This window comes from Emys orbicularis, chromosome 7, assembly GCF_028017835.1.
Source record: "Emys orbicularis isolate rEmyOrb1 chromosome 7, rEmyOrb1.hap1, whole genome shotgun sequence".
Classification (NCBI taxonomy): Eukaryota; Metazoa; Chordata; order Testudines; family Emydidae; genus Emys; species Emys orbicularis.
In genome coordinates this window covers 54,561,230-54,579,226 of record NC_088689.1, presented here as the reverse complement: position 1 = coordinate 54,579,226, position 17,997 = coordinate 54,561,230, and the positions used below count along the sequence as shown (strand labels likewise).

The window sequence follows — 17,997 nt, the reverse complement described above, 5'->3', positions numbered from 1 at the left end:
CAACACAGAATGCAAAGTGTACAGTGCTCACTTTATATTACTTTTGATTAAATATCTACACTGTAAAAATGACAAACAAAAAAAAGTATTTTTCAATTCAACTCATACAAGATCTTTATGGTGAAAGTGCAACTTACAAATGTAATTTTTTTTAATGTAACTGCCGTCTAAAATAAAACAATGTAAAACTTTAGAGCCCAAAAGTCCACTCAGTCCTACTTCTTGTTAAGCCAATCGTGAAGACAAACAAGTTTGTTTACATTTACGGGACATAATGCTGCCTGCTTATTATTTACAATGTCACCTGAAAGTGAGAACAGGCGTTGGTATGGCACTTCAGTAGCCATCATTACAAGGTACTTGCATACCAGATATGCTAAACATTCTTGTGTCCCTTCATGCTTCAGCCATCGTTCCAGAGGTTATGCTTCCATGTGGATGACGCTCATTAAAAAAATAATGCATTAATTAAATTTGTGACTGAACTTGGGGGGAGAATTGTATGTCTCCTGCTCTGTTTTATCCACGTTCTGCCATATATTTCATGTTATAGCAGTCTCAGATGATGGCCCAGCACATGTTGTTTGTTTTGAGAACACTTTCACTGCAGATTTGACAAAACTCAAAGAAGGTACGAATGTGAGATTTCTAAAGATAGCTGTGGCACTCAACCCAAGGTTTAAGAATCTGAAGTGCCTTCCAGAATCTGAGAGGGAATACGTGTGGAGCATGCTTTCAGAAGTCTTAAAAGAGGAACACTCCAATGCGGAAACTACAGAACCCTTACTACCAATAAAGAATATCCATCTTCTGCTGGTGGCATCTGACTCAGATGATGGAAATGAACATGCGTCGGTACCCACTGCTTTGGATCGTTATCTAGCAGAACCTGTCATCAGAATGGACGCATGTCTTCTGGAATGGTGGTTGACGCATGAAGGGACATATGAATCTTCAGGGCATTTGGCACATAAATATTTTGTGACGTTGGCTGCAACAGTGCCATGGGAATGCCTGTTCTCACTTTCAGGTGACGTTGTGAACAAGAAGCAGGCAGTATTATCTCCTGCAAATGTAAACAAATTGTTTGTCTGAGCGATTGGCTGAACAAGAAGTAGGACTGAGTGGAGTTGTAGGCTCTGAAGTTTTACTTTGTTTTATTTTTGAATGCAGGTTTTTTTTAACATAATTCTGCATTTGTAAGTTCAACTTTCATGATTAAGAGATTGCACTATAGTATTTGCAATGGGGGAATTGACAAATACTATTTCTTTTGTTTTTTACAGTGCAAATATTTGTAATAAAAATAAATATAAACTGGGCACTGTACCGTTAGTATTTTGTGTTGTAATTGAAATCAAGATATTTGAAAATGTAGAAAACATCCAAAAATATTTAAATAAATGGTATTCTGTTATTGTTTAACAGTGCGATTAATCGTGATTAATTATTTTTTTTTAATCGCTTGACAGCCCTAGTTTAAAGCTGCTGGGATGAGACTTCTCTTGTTAGTTTCATCTTAGCACGAATAATAATAGATAGGTTAAAGCAGCAAAGAGTCCTGTGGCACCTTATAGACTAACAGATGTATAGGAGCATGAGCTTTCGTGGATGAATACCCACTTCTTCGGTTGCATCTAGTAGTCTATAAGGTGCCACAGAACTCTTTGCTGCTTTTACAGATCCAGACTAACACGGCTACCCCTCTGATAATAGGTTATAAGCCTTTCAAAATTTTATGTTTAAAAGAAATGTGAACACACTGAGTAGGACTTTGGACTAGCTGGACCACTGGTCTGATCTGGAACAGTACAACTGATACTGTGGTATGTTACCACTAGATGGTATGACTAATATAACCTGTATTTCAGTGTAACAAATGTTACTTATAAGCTTTAGTTTTTTCTCAGTGTTACATTGTTTAATGCTTTTTAGGTTTTTTGTTTTTGAATTTTACCACAATTTTTATCAGTCTGATACTTTTTTTTAAATCAGTTTTCATCAAAAATCTGTGGATTGAAGTTGTTAGAGGCGTTATCTCTAGACATAATGTCTTCAGCTGTTAGCAGTAATCTCCAAGTTACATTACGTGTTCCATTTTACACCAGGTTAAAAGAAAACATGCCTTGCTTGAGGTGGCTTTTCCATTTATATGGGTTTTTTTGGGTAATTTTGTCATTCTTCCACTCAGTTTTCTCAAACTTTCAGTTATGGAACAAATTGTGAAATTGGCATTAGAAGACAGTATTCTATATCGGTGAAAGGAGTAGAATTGTTTTAAGGAAAATAATCTGACCATATGGCTGCTAGCTACAGCTAAGGGGTTTATGATGACATAATGCAATATGGTTGGCATTTCAGTTTTAGGTTGATTAGTATTTCATAGGCTTTTATAGCACCTGGTTGTGGACCTAAGCATTTTCTGGTCTTCAGATGTCCTGAGGCTGAATTGGAGGTGAATTTTATTAGTTTTAACTTGGCTGTTTAGTTCACAGCTAAACAAACAACCTTAAGATATTGATGCCAAATAAATTGCGTTTCCAGGCAACATCCAGTCCTGAAATGTCCACCTACAAAGTGGTGGCATTCTCAGAGTCCTATTCCATGTCTGTTCTGGCACCAAGAAGACTGACTTGGTTGACATAATTTTTACCGAATATAATGCGAATTCTGACTAGACTATTAATCTCCTGTTTTGCCTTCCCAAATCCTCATTGTAGATATAAGTGGTCTTTGAGTATTCATTGCACAGGCTCAGATATTTAGGAAGTTACCTAAATGTGTAGCCTTTGGGATCAGAGTAAGGGGAGTGTCATTTCCACTCAAGAATTATCAAAATGGATTAGATTTTGCACTGAATATGTGATGCCTTGTTTCAGGTGTCAGTACTTCAATTTAGAACTCATTCTTCTAGGGTGAAGGAAACCTTGTCTCTGGAACACTTCCATCATAGCAATCTGCAGGACTGCTATTTGAAGTTCTGTTCAGAATTTTACACAATATTACTCACTCCATTTGTTTGTGGACTTGGATTGCTTTGGAAGGGCAGTTCTATGTTCTTTGTTTAAATAGAACTCATTAATTCATTTCCCAAAATATTGTGTTGCTAACTAAACTCTCACCACTGAGAGTATATGGAGGCTACATCAAAGATGAAAAGACATTTATTTGCCTGTAACCAGTTCTTTGGGAGGGAGATTCTGCATATTTACTCTAATCTTCTACCTTCCCCTCTTCCTTTAAGAGCGACACTTTAAGAATGTTGGCCTTCAGTGGAAGTGTCTGAGGCCACATAGGGTATGTCTGCAGTGTTTTGGAGCTTGTGGGAGCCAAAGTCTCCCAGCTGGGTTGGGCTAGCTGGGCTCACTCTAGTGCTCCAAAATGCTGTGCACAACAATACCCTATGTGGCCCCAGATCCTTCCATTGAAGGGTCCATAGCTGTATCCATCCATCAGTTCCAGAGCTGCATAAACAGTGCTTCAAAGTTGTGGCTCAGGCATGAAGCCTAGAAGTGGGGTGGTCTTCAGTTACCTCTACTAAAAACCTTTCCTCTTTTATCTGCTCTTTTATTTGTTGTATTTATGTAGTGCACATGAAATTACTAGATTTGTTTATGGCCTAGGGTTTGATTTACCTGTATCCTTAGTGTATGATGTAAATATTAGTATTTTGTTGTCCAGTTCTCTGTAGCTTTAAATTATCTGTGCAAGATAGGTTACATATCTTTTGTTTCTGTCCATGGTTGCTGCACTGGCATTAGCCTTACTAAGGCAATCATCAAAATAAAATCTAAAATGGTTCAGCTCATGGATGCACATGTTTTGGTAAGAACATGGCAGGGAGTAATTATTTGGTAAATGTAACTTTTTTTTAATCTAAACATTTTATGGTAGGAATGAGGTATAGTGGTAACCCTCAAACTTTTCAATGTTCGCAGTATTTCTGGCGTGTCCTAAGTATTCTTTATTCTAAGTATAGAAAATATTGTAAATACTGGAAGGTTTTCCCCTAGTGAGACGTTGTTGTCCTGCTAATTTACAAATAAATAAATAAATATTTTTTAATAGTGTAAAGTCAAAACATTTTCAGCAAGAGGAGAAAGCTAACATATCTGGAAGACAGAGAAGAAGTGTTTTCGTGGCTTTCCTTATTTTCTGCTGCCTGGCTGATTTGGCCATTTCCTTCCTCAGTTTGGTGTTTGATAACAGGAAGTGCAAATGAAAGGAGACAGTTTGACTCTTTTAAAATACTGGCAAAATTGAGAAATATAAAAATGAAAGTGCAAAAGTATTTTTGCTCTTCCCTTGTCAGTATTCAATCAAGCTTCTTTTAAACACTTGCCAGTTTGGCTTGCTCCCTCTGGTGGCTGTTCTACACAGAGAACTTCTGTTCAGTTAGGTAATGGGACGATAAACTTCCAGTGAGCTTATGGAGTTCTTTGAGGTAAACACTGAAATGACTTTATTTTGATAGTAGCCATGACTCTTAAGTTCCCCAAAACATAGAAATATAGACTTTGAACTACAGGTCTCACTCTACACATCTCTAGTCGACTGCTTCCAATAGACTTGTGGTGTGGATGCCATACGGGACGGGAGAGGCGTCTCTAATGTTTGTCAAACTGTTGTTCACTCATGAAATGATTTCTGTAGCTAAACAGTAGTACAATTTCTTGTTAATTCATGGATTCAGAATGATTGCATATTTTAAAGGCCCTAAGGTTATTTTTTTTAAATATAAGGTATTTTTATATGCTGTGATGCAGTTGTCAATAGCTGTTGGTAATGGAATTACTTTACTAATTCTAGATTCTGACTTTTTCAGACTGGGCATTTGGCAATGGAGACACTACTGTCTCTCACCTCAAAACGAGCAGGGGACTGGTTTAAAGAAGAGCTGCGACTTCTAGGTGGTCTTGATCATATTGTAGATAAAGGTATGTTGAATATGTTGTTTCTGATGCATTGAAAAGTATAAATGAATTAGACATAGATTTATGAGGGGAAGATTTTCCCTTAATTTGTCCGCTTTTCTTAATTTCTATTGTCATCGTAAGAGGAAAGAAAAAATGTGTATCTTCTACTTAAACTTTCAAAAAGTATTAAAATTCCACATCAGATGGTTGGGAAAAATTAATGCCTCATTAAAGTGTAGCAAGTTGCATTGAAAACAGATTGAATTCTAAATAGATAATGGGTGTGTGTTGTTATTTCAGCTGGATAATAGGATACCGGTTGGGCAACTTAGGAGTTTGGGTTTTGAGGAGGAGTTGTCTTACTTATATACCATGTCTGGGTATTAGAATTCTGTTACTTCACAAAGCACCAGAGATACCCCATTCTAGAATACTGTCTCCTATTCCGGGCACATTTTCTTTCCAAGACAGTCCAAAGAAAGCTAACTCTTCAAGAAGACTTGAGTTTGAGCTCCTTTAAGATATTTGTAGGTGCACTTTTCTCAAAGTGTGGTGAAAATACGGGAAGGAAGGCCTGTGTTGAAACAAATATCAATGAGGTGGAGAAGGCTAGCTCTTGAAATTGAGTAAAATAAAGTAAAAAAGCAATGAGGTGGTGCTGAGAATTTTGAGATGCAAACTTGCTAATTCCTTATGTCTGTCTTTGGTTTCACTTCAAAAGGTTTGTATTGTACATTGTTAGATATCTCTGCTTCTTTAATCGTATAAAATGTGCTGAGTAATCTACAGTTCTGTGCCATAGGAGTTTGCTGCAGAATCTCTTGTTGGTCAATAGAAAAATAAACTTTTTTTTTTTTTCTCCTCTTGACAAACCTATTTAAGTGTTTTCCATCTTTTAAATAGTAGTATTCACATCATTATGGTTTGGCAGCTGATGTTTTGTGTTACTTTGGCAAACATAAAATGTCTGAGACCATACTAAAAATATTTCTTTAAAAATAATTTCTTTAAAAAAAGTTTCTTTAAAAAATTACTGTGATAAATAGAACTTTTTAAAAATAGTATTTTTGAAATACTAATTCATTTTATGATCATCACACTCCTGTTAATAAAGCAACTTTGTAAAAGTGTGACAAATAGGGTTGATGAGGTATTGGGAGAATTGCTGTTACTGTGTGCATTGCTCTTTGTACTTTTACAAGTACAGGTTTCAGAAAGACCTCTTTAATGCTGCTCTCTTTATTGCTTAGTCAAAGAATGTGTGGATCACCTAAGCAGTGACGAAAATGAAGAGAAATTGGTTGCTTCGTTATGGGGAGCAGAAAGATGTTTACGGGTCTTAGAAAGTGTAAGTATGAGCAGATATACTGTCTTCCTGATGGGATAATTGATTAATTTTTTTCTGCTGCATGATTGCACAGAGCTCCTCTGTTTATGATACCAGAGATGGTTTGTGAGAGACTTGGTCTTCAAAATGAGATGGTGGGGTTCTGTACGACCTAACCGAGATGGGCATTCTGTGGTGTTCTGTAGGGCCAGGTACAAGATAAAATCATAGGAAAATACTGTCACAAAAACGGTAAAAATGCACATGGAGAATGAGGTTTTTAAGTGGCAATTTCAGTCTTGCCTTCTGACTGATTTTTGTAAATATTGATGAAGAAATATAGTGGTGAGTAAAGAAGAGAAATATTGTGTGTTCACTGTTCCTTCCCTCTTCCAACAAAAGGTTAATCCTAATACTGTTTTTTTTCCTTTTTAGGTAACCGTGCATAACCCAGAGAATCAAAGCTACTTGATAGCATATAAAGACTCTCAGCTCATAGTCTCATCAGCTAAGTAAGTTCTCATAAAATGATATTTCAGGCTTTCTTGTACATGGTATGACAAAAATAAAAACAGGCCATGGTTACAATGTATACTTATTCCCCTAGAATTTCCGAATATTGCTACAACCTGTGGAACTGAAATGGTGGTAGCTAAGTGAATATAGACAAAATACTATCACTTGCCTGGAGCGCTCTCTCTACACTAGTGCTCGCAATGGTGGGAAATTGAATGTTAAAATAGTTTAGAATAAAACTCTTATGTTGCTACTATTTCTCTTCATAAGAAAAGTAGTAAATATGTGCCAAATTCCTTTCTGTGCCAAGACTTTTTCTGGGAATATGAGGTGTGGACCATTAGGAAGCTCGTGCTGGTTACCTGATTTGCAAGCTGCCTGGGTTCTGATACAAGTGAGAGAAGCTGGCTATGTTCCAAAGGGGACAATATACCAGCTTAGAATTGGCATAGTGGAATTCTGTTCTTCTCTACACTTTGCCATCTGTGGAATTTGGAGGAATTCTCAACTGGCCAGTTGCTACTAGATTGTATCCCTTTCATGCCACTCGGAGGGTGCAAAGGAGATAAAACTGGGCTGAGAATCTGACCCTAACTAGCCAATGGAAGCATACTTTGGTATTAGTATCTCAAGCATGGTTGGCAGGTAAATCAGGTAGATATCTTGAGTGAGTACTTAAAAAAAAAAAAAATCTGCTATGTAGTGTTATATTTAGACCTTTGTGTGTTTGTGATTTAGATCCTGGTTCTCAACTGCATTTTCCCAATTTTATCTGTAACTCTGCTGAAATTCATTAAATTTTATGTTATGCCACATAAACTTGATCTAAAGTAAAGAATCAAGCTCATAGTCTAGGGTTGTGATGAAGTGTATTCTATCTTGGTGGAAAGTCAGTTGGCATTTATTTCATTATTGTGAAATGGAGGTAATTAACTCTGGCAAGTACAGAATAAAAAATTAATTTTAGAGTACATTTAGATAATACAGAACACATTTTGCATAGACATCACATTTATAAAATTTTCTTCATCATGCACATATAATGAAAGATAAAATGCCCTAGTACTGTTAGTTACTTAATTATGTCTTCTCTGCATTTTCCATCTTCAGAGCATTGCAGCATTGTGAGGAATTGATTCAGCGATATAACCGTGCTGAAGACAGCATCTGTTTACCATACAGCAAGCCTTTGCCTCACCAGAATGTAACTAACCATGTGGGTAAAGCAGTGGAAGATTGCATGAGGGCCATCATTGGTGTCTTGCTTAACTTAACAAATGATAATGGTAAGTGATCTTTCCAGAGCTTGCACTTGTATATCAAACAGTATAAGGTAGGCCATTCCTATCAACCGTGTTTAGCCTCCTAAGTTCTATAGTAATTTGCTCATGTATATTGGATCTTGTCAATACAGTGACCAGTAATTGTCACCAGAAATTGGATGGGGACTGGGAAATAAATTGTTAATAAGAGAAGTGTCTTGGACAAAGGATGCGAATTGATTTTTAGAAAAGATTTGTTTTATTAATGTTTGCATGATATTAAAAAATTGTTTACAAATTTAGAAGCTTGACCACTTTTTTTTTTTTTTTTTTTTTTTAACAGAGTGGGGCAGCACAAAAACGGGTGAACAAGATGGTCTGATAGGCACAGCTATGAATTGTGTGCTTCAGGTTCCAAAGTTCCTACCTCAAGAACAGAGATTTGATATTCGGGTGTTGGTAAGATAGCATTCTTTAAACTAAGAGTAGTAAAAAGACCCTTTGTTTCATTAATATAAAGAATGAGTTTGCCCTAGTCTTATGTGTATTGAACTGCTTCAGTTTTTCATGATGACAGCCATATTCTAAAGTTTTTACTGAGCTTTTTCTCAAGAAGATGTCACATTGAAGTCAATGGAAGCATTACCTGTGTATGGTCTGAGAAAACACTGTTTAATGACAGGTTTCAGAGTAGCAGCCGTGTTAGTCTGTATCCGCAAAAAGAACAGGAGTACTTGTGGCACCTTAGAGACTAACAAATTTATTTGAGCATAAGCTTTCAGATGTATAGAATGGAACACAGAAAAGATATTTATACATACAGAGAACATGAAAAGGTGGGAGTAGCCATACCAACTGTAAGAGGCCAATCAATTGAGATGAGCTATCATCAGCAGGAGAGAGGAAAAAAACCTTTGAAGTGATAATCGAGATGACCCATAGAAGGTGTGAGGATATTTTAACATGAGGAAATAGATTAAATTAGTGTAATGACCCAACCATTCTTAAAGCATTCTTAAAACTACAATACGCACCTGCTGAAGTGAAAAAATAGATTGACAGAGCCAGAAGAGTACCCAGAAGTCACCTACTACAGGACAGGTCCAACAAAGAAAATAACAGAGCGCCACTAGCCGTCACTTTCGGCCCCCAACTAAAACCTCTCCAGCACATCATCATCAGATCTACGACCTATCCTGAAAGATGATCCCTCACTCTCACAGATCTTGGGAGACAGACCAGTCCTCGCTTACAGACAGCCTCCCCAACCTGAAGCAAATACTCACCAGCAACCGCACACCATGCAACATAAACACTAACCCAGGAACCTATCCTTGCAACAAAGCCCGATGCCAACTCCATCCACATAGCTATTCAGGTGACACCATCGTAGGACCTAATCACATCAGCCAAAGAGAGACTGCTGAACTTGAATTAATATGCAAATTAGATATTGAACAGAGACTGGGAATGGTTGGGTCATTACACTAATTGAATCTATTTCCTCATGTTAAAATATCCTCACACCTTCTATGGGCCATCTCGATTATCACTTCAAAGGTGTTTTTTCTCTCTCCTGCTGATGATAGCTCATCTCAATTGATTGGCCTCTTACAGTTGGTATGGCTACTCCCACCTTTTCATGTTCTCTGTATGTATAAATATCTTCTTTCTATGTGTTCCATTCTATGCATCCGATGAAGTGGGTTTTAGCCCACAAAAGCTTATGCTCAAATAAATCTGTTAGTCTCTAAGGTACCACAAGTACTCCTGTTCTTTTCACTGTTTAATGACTTAAGGATTTGGTGCCTAAACATTACCCAAATCATGAAAAATAAGAATTTCAGGAGTAACCAACACTGCATTTGAAGGAATAAACTTGGCACTGTAAAAGGATTTTTAAGGTGCCCATTGTGACTACATGTAACAAAGCTTTTAAAAATTAGGCCAAACTCTGTTTTAAAAAAAAAAAAAGTTTCTAGGCATTCTATGTGCACACAAACAGATGTTTGACAGTACAAAGTGAGAATTTAGAATGAAATGGGAGCCCTGCAGTACAAAATCTTTGTTGAAGAAGTAATCCATATATATTTAATGTGGTAAAAATCCACTGTTAATTGGGTGAACAAGAGACATCATCTTAGACTCACTTTAGAAGAAAATAGCTGTCTCATTTCAGTGTCCATTCTAGTTTAGAAGTACAGTATATGTAATCAATTTGGGACAGGGTTTGTTTGAATCTACTTTGCTTCTCTTTTGACAGTACTGAAGTAAATCTATGTGGCATAAATTGCAAAAGATAAAATGAATCGGCCAAGTTTTTCAAAAAAGTGAACCAAAAGTTAGGCTCCTAAATCTCTATTATAAATAAGGGGCCAGAGCTTCAAAAGTGCTGAGAGATGCTTTGTACTCAGCATTCTTGAAAATCTGGCCACTTATTCAGGTGCCTAAATATGGGGATGTTGGAACTTAACTTCTGATTCTAATTTTTTTTTAAATTTGGCCATATTCTGTACATCAGACCATTTGATAAAGGAGTGCCCATACCTTGTTGAGCACCACCCAGATAAAGTGTAAAAATGGTATTTATCAGATGCACTGATCAATAAGATTCTTTTTGTTTTGGATTCTTTTTTTCTTCATTGTATATAATCTTCTTTGATTTTGATTCTTCCAGGGCTTGGGTCTGCTGATCAATCTGGTAGAGTATAGTGCTCGGAATAGACACTGTCTTGTCAATATGGAAACATCATGTTCTTTTGATTCATTCTGTTCAGGAGAAGGGGATGATAGCATAAAGATAACTGGTCAGATTGATGCTGTTCATGCTTTAGTACAGGTAAGTAGCAACTTTAGTCGCAAAACAGTTCTCCGTGTAATATTAAAGTTACTTGCTTATGGTGGAAATGTGTGTTAACAAGCAGCAGTGTCATGTCAAAGGTTTTTAATTCCTGTGAACCTTACAAAATGCAGAACCTATTGTGGTTTTTCCCCCCATAGCTTTCACTTAGTTATCCAGTTACAATTCGTTTTTTTCAGTGCCCAGTGCAGAAGCTGTTTTCCATTTAAAGGACAGTAGTACCATTATTTCTGACACCAGAAGGCTGCTTTGATTCACACTAAAGCTTTTTTTGCATCCAATTTATTTCTAGTTTTCTTTAAACCCGCTGTAGTTCTAGTACAAATACCTTGAGCTACATTTGTCTTGCATACCTCCTTCCATGAATGGCTTTTCAAAATTACATCTTTATTGAATTTTAAGAAATTTACTTTGACATAACATGTTGTTTATCAATATATACCAGGCATCACAACAGCTTCAGGATATCAGTTTCAGTGCATCAGGATGTGCAGATTACTCCATTGATTATCACATTGACTAAATCATAAAAACAAAATAAAAAGACATGAATTATTCCATTGTGAAACAGGCTCACACTCTATATTGGCTTATCAGGCACAAACTGGAGTTGAAGTAGCTAAATGGATTTTAATTCACACCTTTAATTATTTCAGTGCTAGTCTGTGTGTGGATACTCTTATTTTGGATTGATTGAGTGATTGTAATTAAACTGAAACAGGACAATCTGAAAGAAATGTCCCTATACAGACTTCCTCTGAAATTAGTAAAGGTGTGAATTAAAACCCATTTATCAACTTCAGCTCCCGTTTGTGATAGATAAGTGTACAGGTACTGACCTAAGGAAAGTGAAGTGTATATGTTGCGATAATTTGAGGTCACTTTCAGATTTTTGCTGTTTCTTGCAGGTTGATATTTTTTCCCAGTTGTGAAACTGAAGTCACAATTTTGTTTTATTCAGAAACCTGTAGTGTGTCATGTGTGGGTATACTACAGATACAACAGACATCAGTTATCAAAGTACTACACAGAGTAATAGAAAAGAACAATGCCTAAATATACACCTCTTTGCAAAGGGCTGCTCAAAAAGGTGTTCTAGAAATTAACAAACTCAGAATTGAAGTACAAAGAGGGAGCTTACCACTTATCCATCAGCGCCAGTACAGAACTTTTTAATTGATCTTTGTTGCTCTACTCATGCATGGAGTGGATCATTTTGGAGAGCTGGAGAAACTTAGGAGAAGGGCAACAAATTGGCATAAAAATAAACTAAAACAGGAATTGGGAGGGAACAAAAAATAGAGATTACAGGAAAAAGACTATAAATTTGTAGGGTGTAAAAGGAAGGGTGGAGGAGAACAGGAAAATAAGTTAAATGCAGATATTCCTATAAGAGTAATATCATCCTGAACATTTTACAAATGAAAAGTGCAGTTTGGGTATTCCAGTGTCTCAAAGAAAAATTTGTATTTGTTATTCAGGAAAAGGTTTGACTCAAATCATGATATTAACTTGTATTTTTATCCTTCAAAGCGGTGAATCAGGTTGCCTTTGATCTTTACCATGGGGCATTCCACCCTTATTTGTCACGAAATCTGTATAATCCTTTTAAAAAGAGGATAATGATCATAGAATTGTGGGACTTGATGGGACCTTGATAGGTCATTTAGTGCAGGCCCCTGCACTGAGGCAGGAACTAAGTATTCTCTAGATCACCCTTGATGTCTTTGTCTAACCTGTTCTTAAAAACCTCCAGTGATTTTGTTCCAGTACTTAACTACTCTTGAAGTTAGGAAGTTTTTCCTAATGTCAAACTTAAATCTCTCTTGCTGCAATTTAAGCCCATTGCTTCTTGTCCTGTCCTCAGTAGCTAAGAACAGTTTGTTATCTGTTTCTTTGTAACAACCTTGTATGCACTTGAAGACTTTATCAGTGCTAAGTGGAGTGGGAGAATTTCTTCTCTCCTGTCTTGCTTACAACACTCCTACTAACATCCCAGAATAATGTTTGCTTTTTTGCAACGGTATTGGATTGTTGACCCATATTTAGTTTGAACCAGTATCCCACCCAGATCCTTTTCTGCAGTACTCCTTGCTAGGCAGTCATTTCCCATTTTGTATTTGTGCAATTGAGTATTCCTTCCTAAGTGTAGTACTTTTGCCTTTGTCCTTATTGAATTTCATCCTGATTAATTTAGACCACTTCTCCAACTGTCAAGATAGTTTTGAATTCTAATCCCTTCCTCCAATGCCATTAGTAAGATGAATATTGAAGAATAAAACTATGGGAAGGTGTGTGCATGGGAAGGGGAAATTACATTTCAGAATATTAGTGTATTGTTTAGGGTTTGGCCTATAACTGAATGTCTCCTCAAATTTTCCTGCCAGCTATTCCTTGAGCGTGAACGAGCAGCACAGCTGGCAGAGAGCCAGACAGATGAGTTGATCAAAGAAGCTCCTACTGCACAGCATGATAAGAGTGGAGAATGGCAAGAGACGAGTGGAGAGATTCAGTGGGTCTCCACAGAAAAGGCAGATAATACTGAAGAGAAAGATAAGAAGGAAGAGGATGATGAAGAACTTGACCTTAATAAAGGTATATCAGTTGGCTTTGGTCAGCTGAAGGGAGGGGAGGAGCTGTGTGATTGCAATATAGCTGCCTCTGTAGTGAAGATTGCATAAGAGTTTCCATTCTAATCTCCACTTTCCAGTGATGTATAATCCCTTGGGCTGAAGTGTCCTCAGCTTGGTGTCTATCCACATGTGAAACTTCTGAAAAGTTTTGAACAAAGCATTTCAGTTGCTGTGGAGTATGAGGAGTGAAGGAAGCAATAATACCCTTTTCACTTTGTTGGTTCCTGTCCTCAATTCAGATTCTTTCCTAAAGCCTTTGTTTCATTGACACATTAATACAGTAATGTTTCCTACATAATGTTCTGGTGGCCATGTGCACACTTGCCTGAGCTTATTGTTAAACTTGAAATTGGTCTGTCTTTCTCTTTTCCCTTTATTTAACAGTCTCTCTCTTCCTTCTCATTTCCCCTATTCTCTCTCCTTTTTGGTTTTCTCACTTCGTTTAGTTTTTCTGCTAATCTCTTTGCCTCTTCCTTAGGTCCCATGTTTATTTCTCTTCCACTGTATTGCATCTCCACATTTCCCTTTTCCTTGATTCCTTTCTATTCCCACAATATTTCTGTATGTCCCTCAGAATCTTTCCTCATCCCTACTCACTTTTTTCCCTGGATGTCACACCATACAGTCTTTATCTCTCCCCACCCTCCCAATCCCCATCCACTTGCAGATGCAGCTAAAATTTGTATATGGAAATGTTTCAAGGCTTGGTGCCCTCCATCCTTGGGGAATTTCTCCCAGGAGCTCTGGCATCTCCAGGGCCAGGTGGCCATATACCTGCTCCATCTCTGGAGAATGAAGATCTTCAGATGCACCATCTCCTTTCATTTGCCTGTCCCACTCCAGCTCATTCCTTCCCCTCCAAACAGATTTCCTGTCTCACTTTTCAGCTCCACTCTATGCCTGTCTTCCCTGTCTCACCACCTACACCTCTGTCCTCTTCCTCCCTTCTCCCCATTTGTAGTTTGTCTTCTAGTGCTTGGTCCAAGGTGTGCCCAAAAGTCTTCTCGGTCACTAGCTGGAAGATACTATATTAGTAATATTAAAGAAAATACATGAAGGATAACTGACATTTAGATGAGTTGGAGGGAGGATGGTATATCCTTCCAGGTTCACATGTATTTCTATGTTGGTGGTGGTGGTGGTGTTTTGTATTGTGTGTGCACCTTACTTGTAGTAGTATTAAGTTTATAATAAAGCTATTTAGAGAGCATAGTGAATAACCCCGATGTTTGGACCAATATTCCCTCTTGGTAATTATCCCAGGCCATGTGAGATTGCTCAGTATGTAATGGCTCCCATGTTTAAGTATACGTTATATTTTGCATATAACTTAGTTTTCTAAAGTCCTTTGAGATACGTTAGCTGTGGAAGGAATTTACTTTCGTTCTACAATAATGTAATTCTTTGAAGTGACACTGAACAATTTAGATATATTTCTAATAAGAAAAGAAACTACTTTGTAAATTGTATGTACTGTGTAAGCAATTTCTCTTACTTTTGCAGCCCTTCAACATGCTGGGAAGCACATGGAAGACTGCATCGTGGCCTCGTACACAGCACTGCTTCTGGGCTGTCTCTGCCAGGAGAGTCCAGTAAGGAAATGAGTCAATGACTCATTCTAAATTGGTTGTAAATGTTCATTGAAGTAGCCACTTGCAGTCATGAAGTGTTTTTGTTGAGTTAGGTTTTTGTGTAAGTTTACTATGTTGGGAGGGTCATGCTGGCGCATATATAGCTCAGCACAAGGTTTGCAGTAATATTCCATTCTAGTCTTCACTTACTATATATTTTTAGTGCAATCATAATTGATAATATTGCAGGCTGGTTTTTCTTGTGTTTAGTCTCAGCCCATAGCTGAATTTATTCTGGAAGAGAAGGAAATTGGCGAAAATGTTTTATAATTATAAACTCACTGTGTTTCAGTAGTTGCTATATTAGCTAAATGTTAGAGTTTTTCATATTGTTCCATCATAGTCCAAGGAATTTCATTTTTGCCAGTGATTTTTAGAATGCCAAATTTGTACATGCCCACATTCTTTGAAGATGATTGTTTCCCAATCTTATAGAGGTATTCTTCAGAGCTGAAATTTAAAATTTAGGAATTCAGAGTTCTAAATATAAATAAAAATTTAGTACTGCATAAGCTCAGTTGTGTTCAGAAAGAAAAGAAGTGGGTGATTTTTTGACTAGGTATCAGACTTGTCAAGATATACAGTGAGTTTAGATATGGTCTGAAGAGCACTGTTCTGCAGCTTCTTGCTGATTTATTATATAATTATCAGTTCTGGAACAGTGACAAGTGCAAGGTCAGTATTTCTCAGCCCTTAAGGAATAGAAATATTATTCCACTGGAAAGGACAGTTCTCACCCTGTCAGTAGGATACTTTTGTCTATCTCTTTAGCCTTCAAGAATCCTGGGCAGTCTGACTTGACTTAAAATGTTACGTGTAAAAACCTGTAGCCGCTTCTGTGGCTAGAGGACTTAGTCGTGAGAAGTCATCCTTGGGACTCCTTTGCCAATGGGGATTGTGGGGAAATCTTATGCGTAGTGAGAGACTTCACGTGTAGAAACTACAGCAATAAGCAGCTCAGGAAAACGTTGGGGGGGCGGGGAGGAAATACTATTACACCACACATACAGACCTCTAACGTTAATTGCAATGCTCAAAAAATGTTTTGTAACTTAAAAGAGATGTTTTACTTCCTCAGATCAATGTGACAACTGTGAGGGAATACTTACCTGAAGGGGATTTCTCAATAATGACTGAAATGCTCAAAAAATTTCTCAGTTTCATGAATCTTACTGTAAGTATTACATATTTTTAAGATTGCCAGATGTTACTTTTTGACCTTTAAACTGCCCTTTCATTTCCTATCTCATACACTTGTGATATTAATATTGATGAAAGCTTTCCAGCACTTCTGCTAGTCAGCTCTGTTGCGCGTGGGGGTGGGGGGGTTGATATCTTCATTTTTAATACAGAATGTCCATTTGCCAACCCTTTATTTTGCTAGTAAATGGAAAGGAAACCACTTCCTTATTCCCCTTTGAATATGATCAGTCAATGGAAAATATTTCAGAACCACAGCCTAAAGTACATTTTGTCTTACTAAAATGTGCATTCTAAATTGAGCAGAGCTTTTTGAGATTTTTATAATGTGTTATAAATGCTTTTTTTGTTGTTGTTCTGTTTTCTATTGCTTGTTTTCAGTGTGCTGTTGGAACAACAGGCCAGAAATCTATCTCTAGGGTGATTGAATACTTGGAACACTGCTAGATACTTAACTTCCGCTGCAGGCACTCTAATTTTTGGAGCTACCCTTAGACAAAGGAAGGAATCATGAAAGAAGTCCTTGAAGATACACCAAGACCATTCATCTGTGTCATTCGTGTTCAGATTTTTAAGGCTACCTGGTCTCTTAACCATGCATTCAGCATTTTCTAAAAGACAGTTACTACATCAATCTGCAACTATCAAAAATGAGGGGAAAAGGTTCTGAAGAAAATAAATATAGAATCGATGCAGTGCAGTATTTAAATATTTTTGGCAGGGTTTACCCTCCCCCCCTTTTTTTTTTCCTGCTTCGTTCATGACAAGTTTAAAGGGGAAAAACTTGCTGCTGATAGTGCAACTGCTGTTTACTGTTGAGCCACTGTTTCATGCCAGCCAGGTGCAAGGCAGCTTAGCTACTGAGGTATCAAACAAATGTTCTAATAAAGAAGTTCTGGACAGCAGTATCGCTCCTATTTGAGTTTAATTTGCTCTTGCTTTTTTGTTACGCGATTATTCCAAAATCATAAAATATAAATTTTTAAATACTTTGGTGATTTTAACTACTGTCTATATTTAAAATTGTTGAAATCCAAAGAGGCAAGGATTGGATTGTTTATATTTTTATACTGTTTTGATTGAAATTAGGTGGTTGAACTACTTCTCAGTTCTAAAACTGTCATGGCCCATGTACTGTAAGCTGATAGACCATAATGCTTCATAGTTCTAAAAGGCATACAAAAATATAAACACATCAAGCAGTTTAAGGGTATATTATCAAAAAATGCAGTAACTGTAAAGAGTTGTGCCCTGTTAAAGGACATAGTGAAATAATGTTCAATCCCAGGGTAGTTTACACTTCATACTAAGCAAAAACTTAGAAATGCTGTTTTGATTTGTTACAAGGGAGCATTTAAGATATATTTTATAATACTCAATACAAAGAAATTGGATGTTTTAGGGGCGATTCAGTAAAGAAGCTAAAACACCAATGGGGATTAATGTTTCCAGCTGACATAATCTTTCTATTTCATTCTTCTGTAGTATGGCAAAGTTAAATGCATACAACACAAAGCCTTAAAATGCTGATATAGTTAAGATTTTGTTCAGGTTGAGGTCTAGTTCACAAAGCATTGTGTTTAGAGACTTTAGTGGAACAAAAAATCCCAGAAAATACATTTAGATGGTTTTTTTAAATATAGGTGTTTTTT

General features: G+C 37.0%; 1 protein-coding gene across 1 annotated transcript in view; it reads left to right on the top strand.

The window, feature by feature from the left end:
* Positions 1-17,191, top strand: part of WAPL (WAPL cohesin release factor) — a 120,263-nt gene extending 103,072 nt beyond the window's left edge. The window contains exons 10-19 of the mRNA XM_065407708.1: positions 4,826-4,937; positions 6,167-6,264; positions 6,679-6,755; positions 7,870-8,045; positions 8,365-8,480; positions 10,699-10,860; positions 13,269-13,476; positions 15,018-15,106; positions 16,224-16,319; positions 16,727-17,191. Coding sequence (XP_065263780.1) covers positions 4,826-4,937; positions 6,167-6,264; positions 6,679-6,755; positions 7,870-8,045; positions 8,365-8,480; positions 10,699-10,860; positions 13,269-13,476; positions 15,018-15,106; positions 16,224-16,319; positions 16,727-16,792 — 1,200 coding nt within the window. The 3' untranslated portion in view covers positions 16,793-17,191. The remainder of the gene's footprint in view (positions 1-4,825; positions 4,938-6,166; positions 6,265-6,678; positions 6,756-7,869; positions 8,046-8,364; positions 8,481-10,698; positions 10,861-13,268; positions 13,477-15,017; positions 15,107-16,223; positions 16,320-16,726) is intronic.
* The last annotated feature ends 806 nt before the right edge of the window (positions 17,192-17,997 follow it).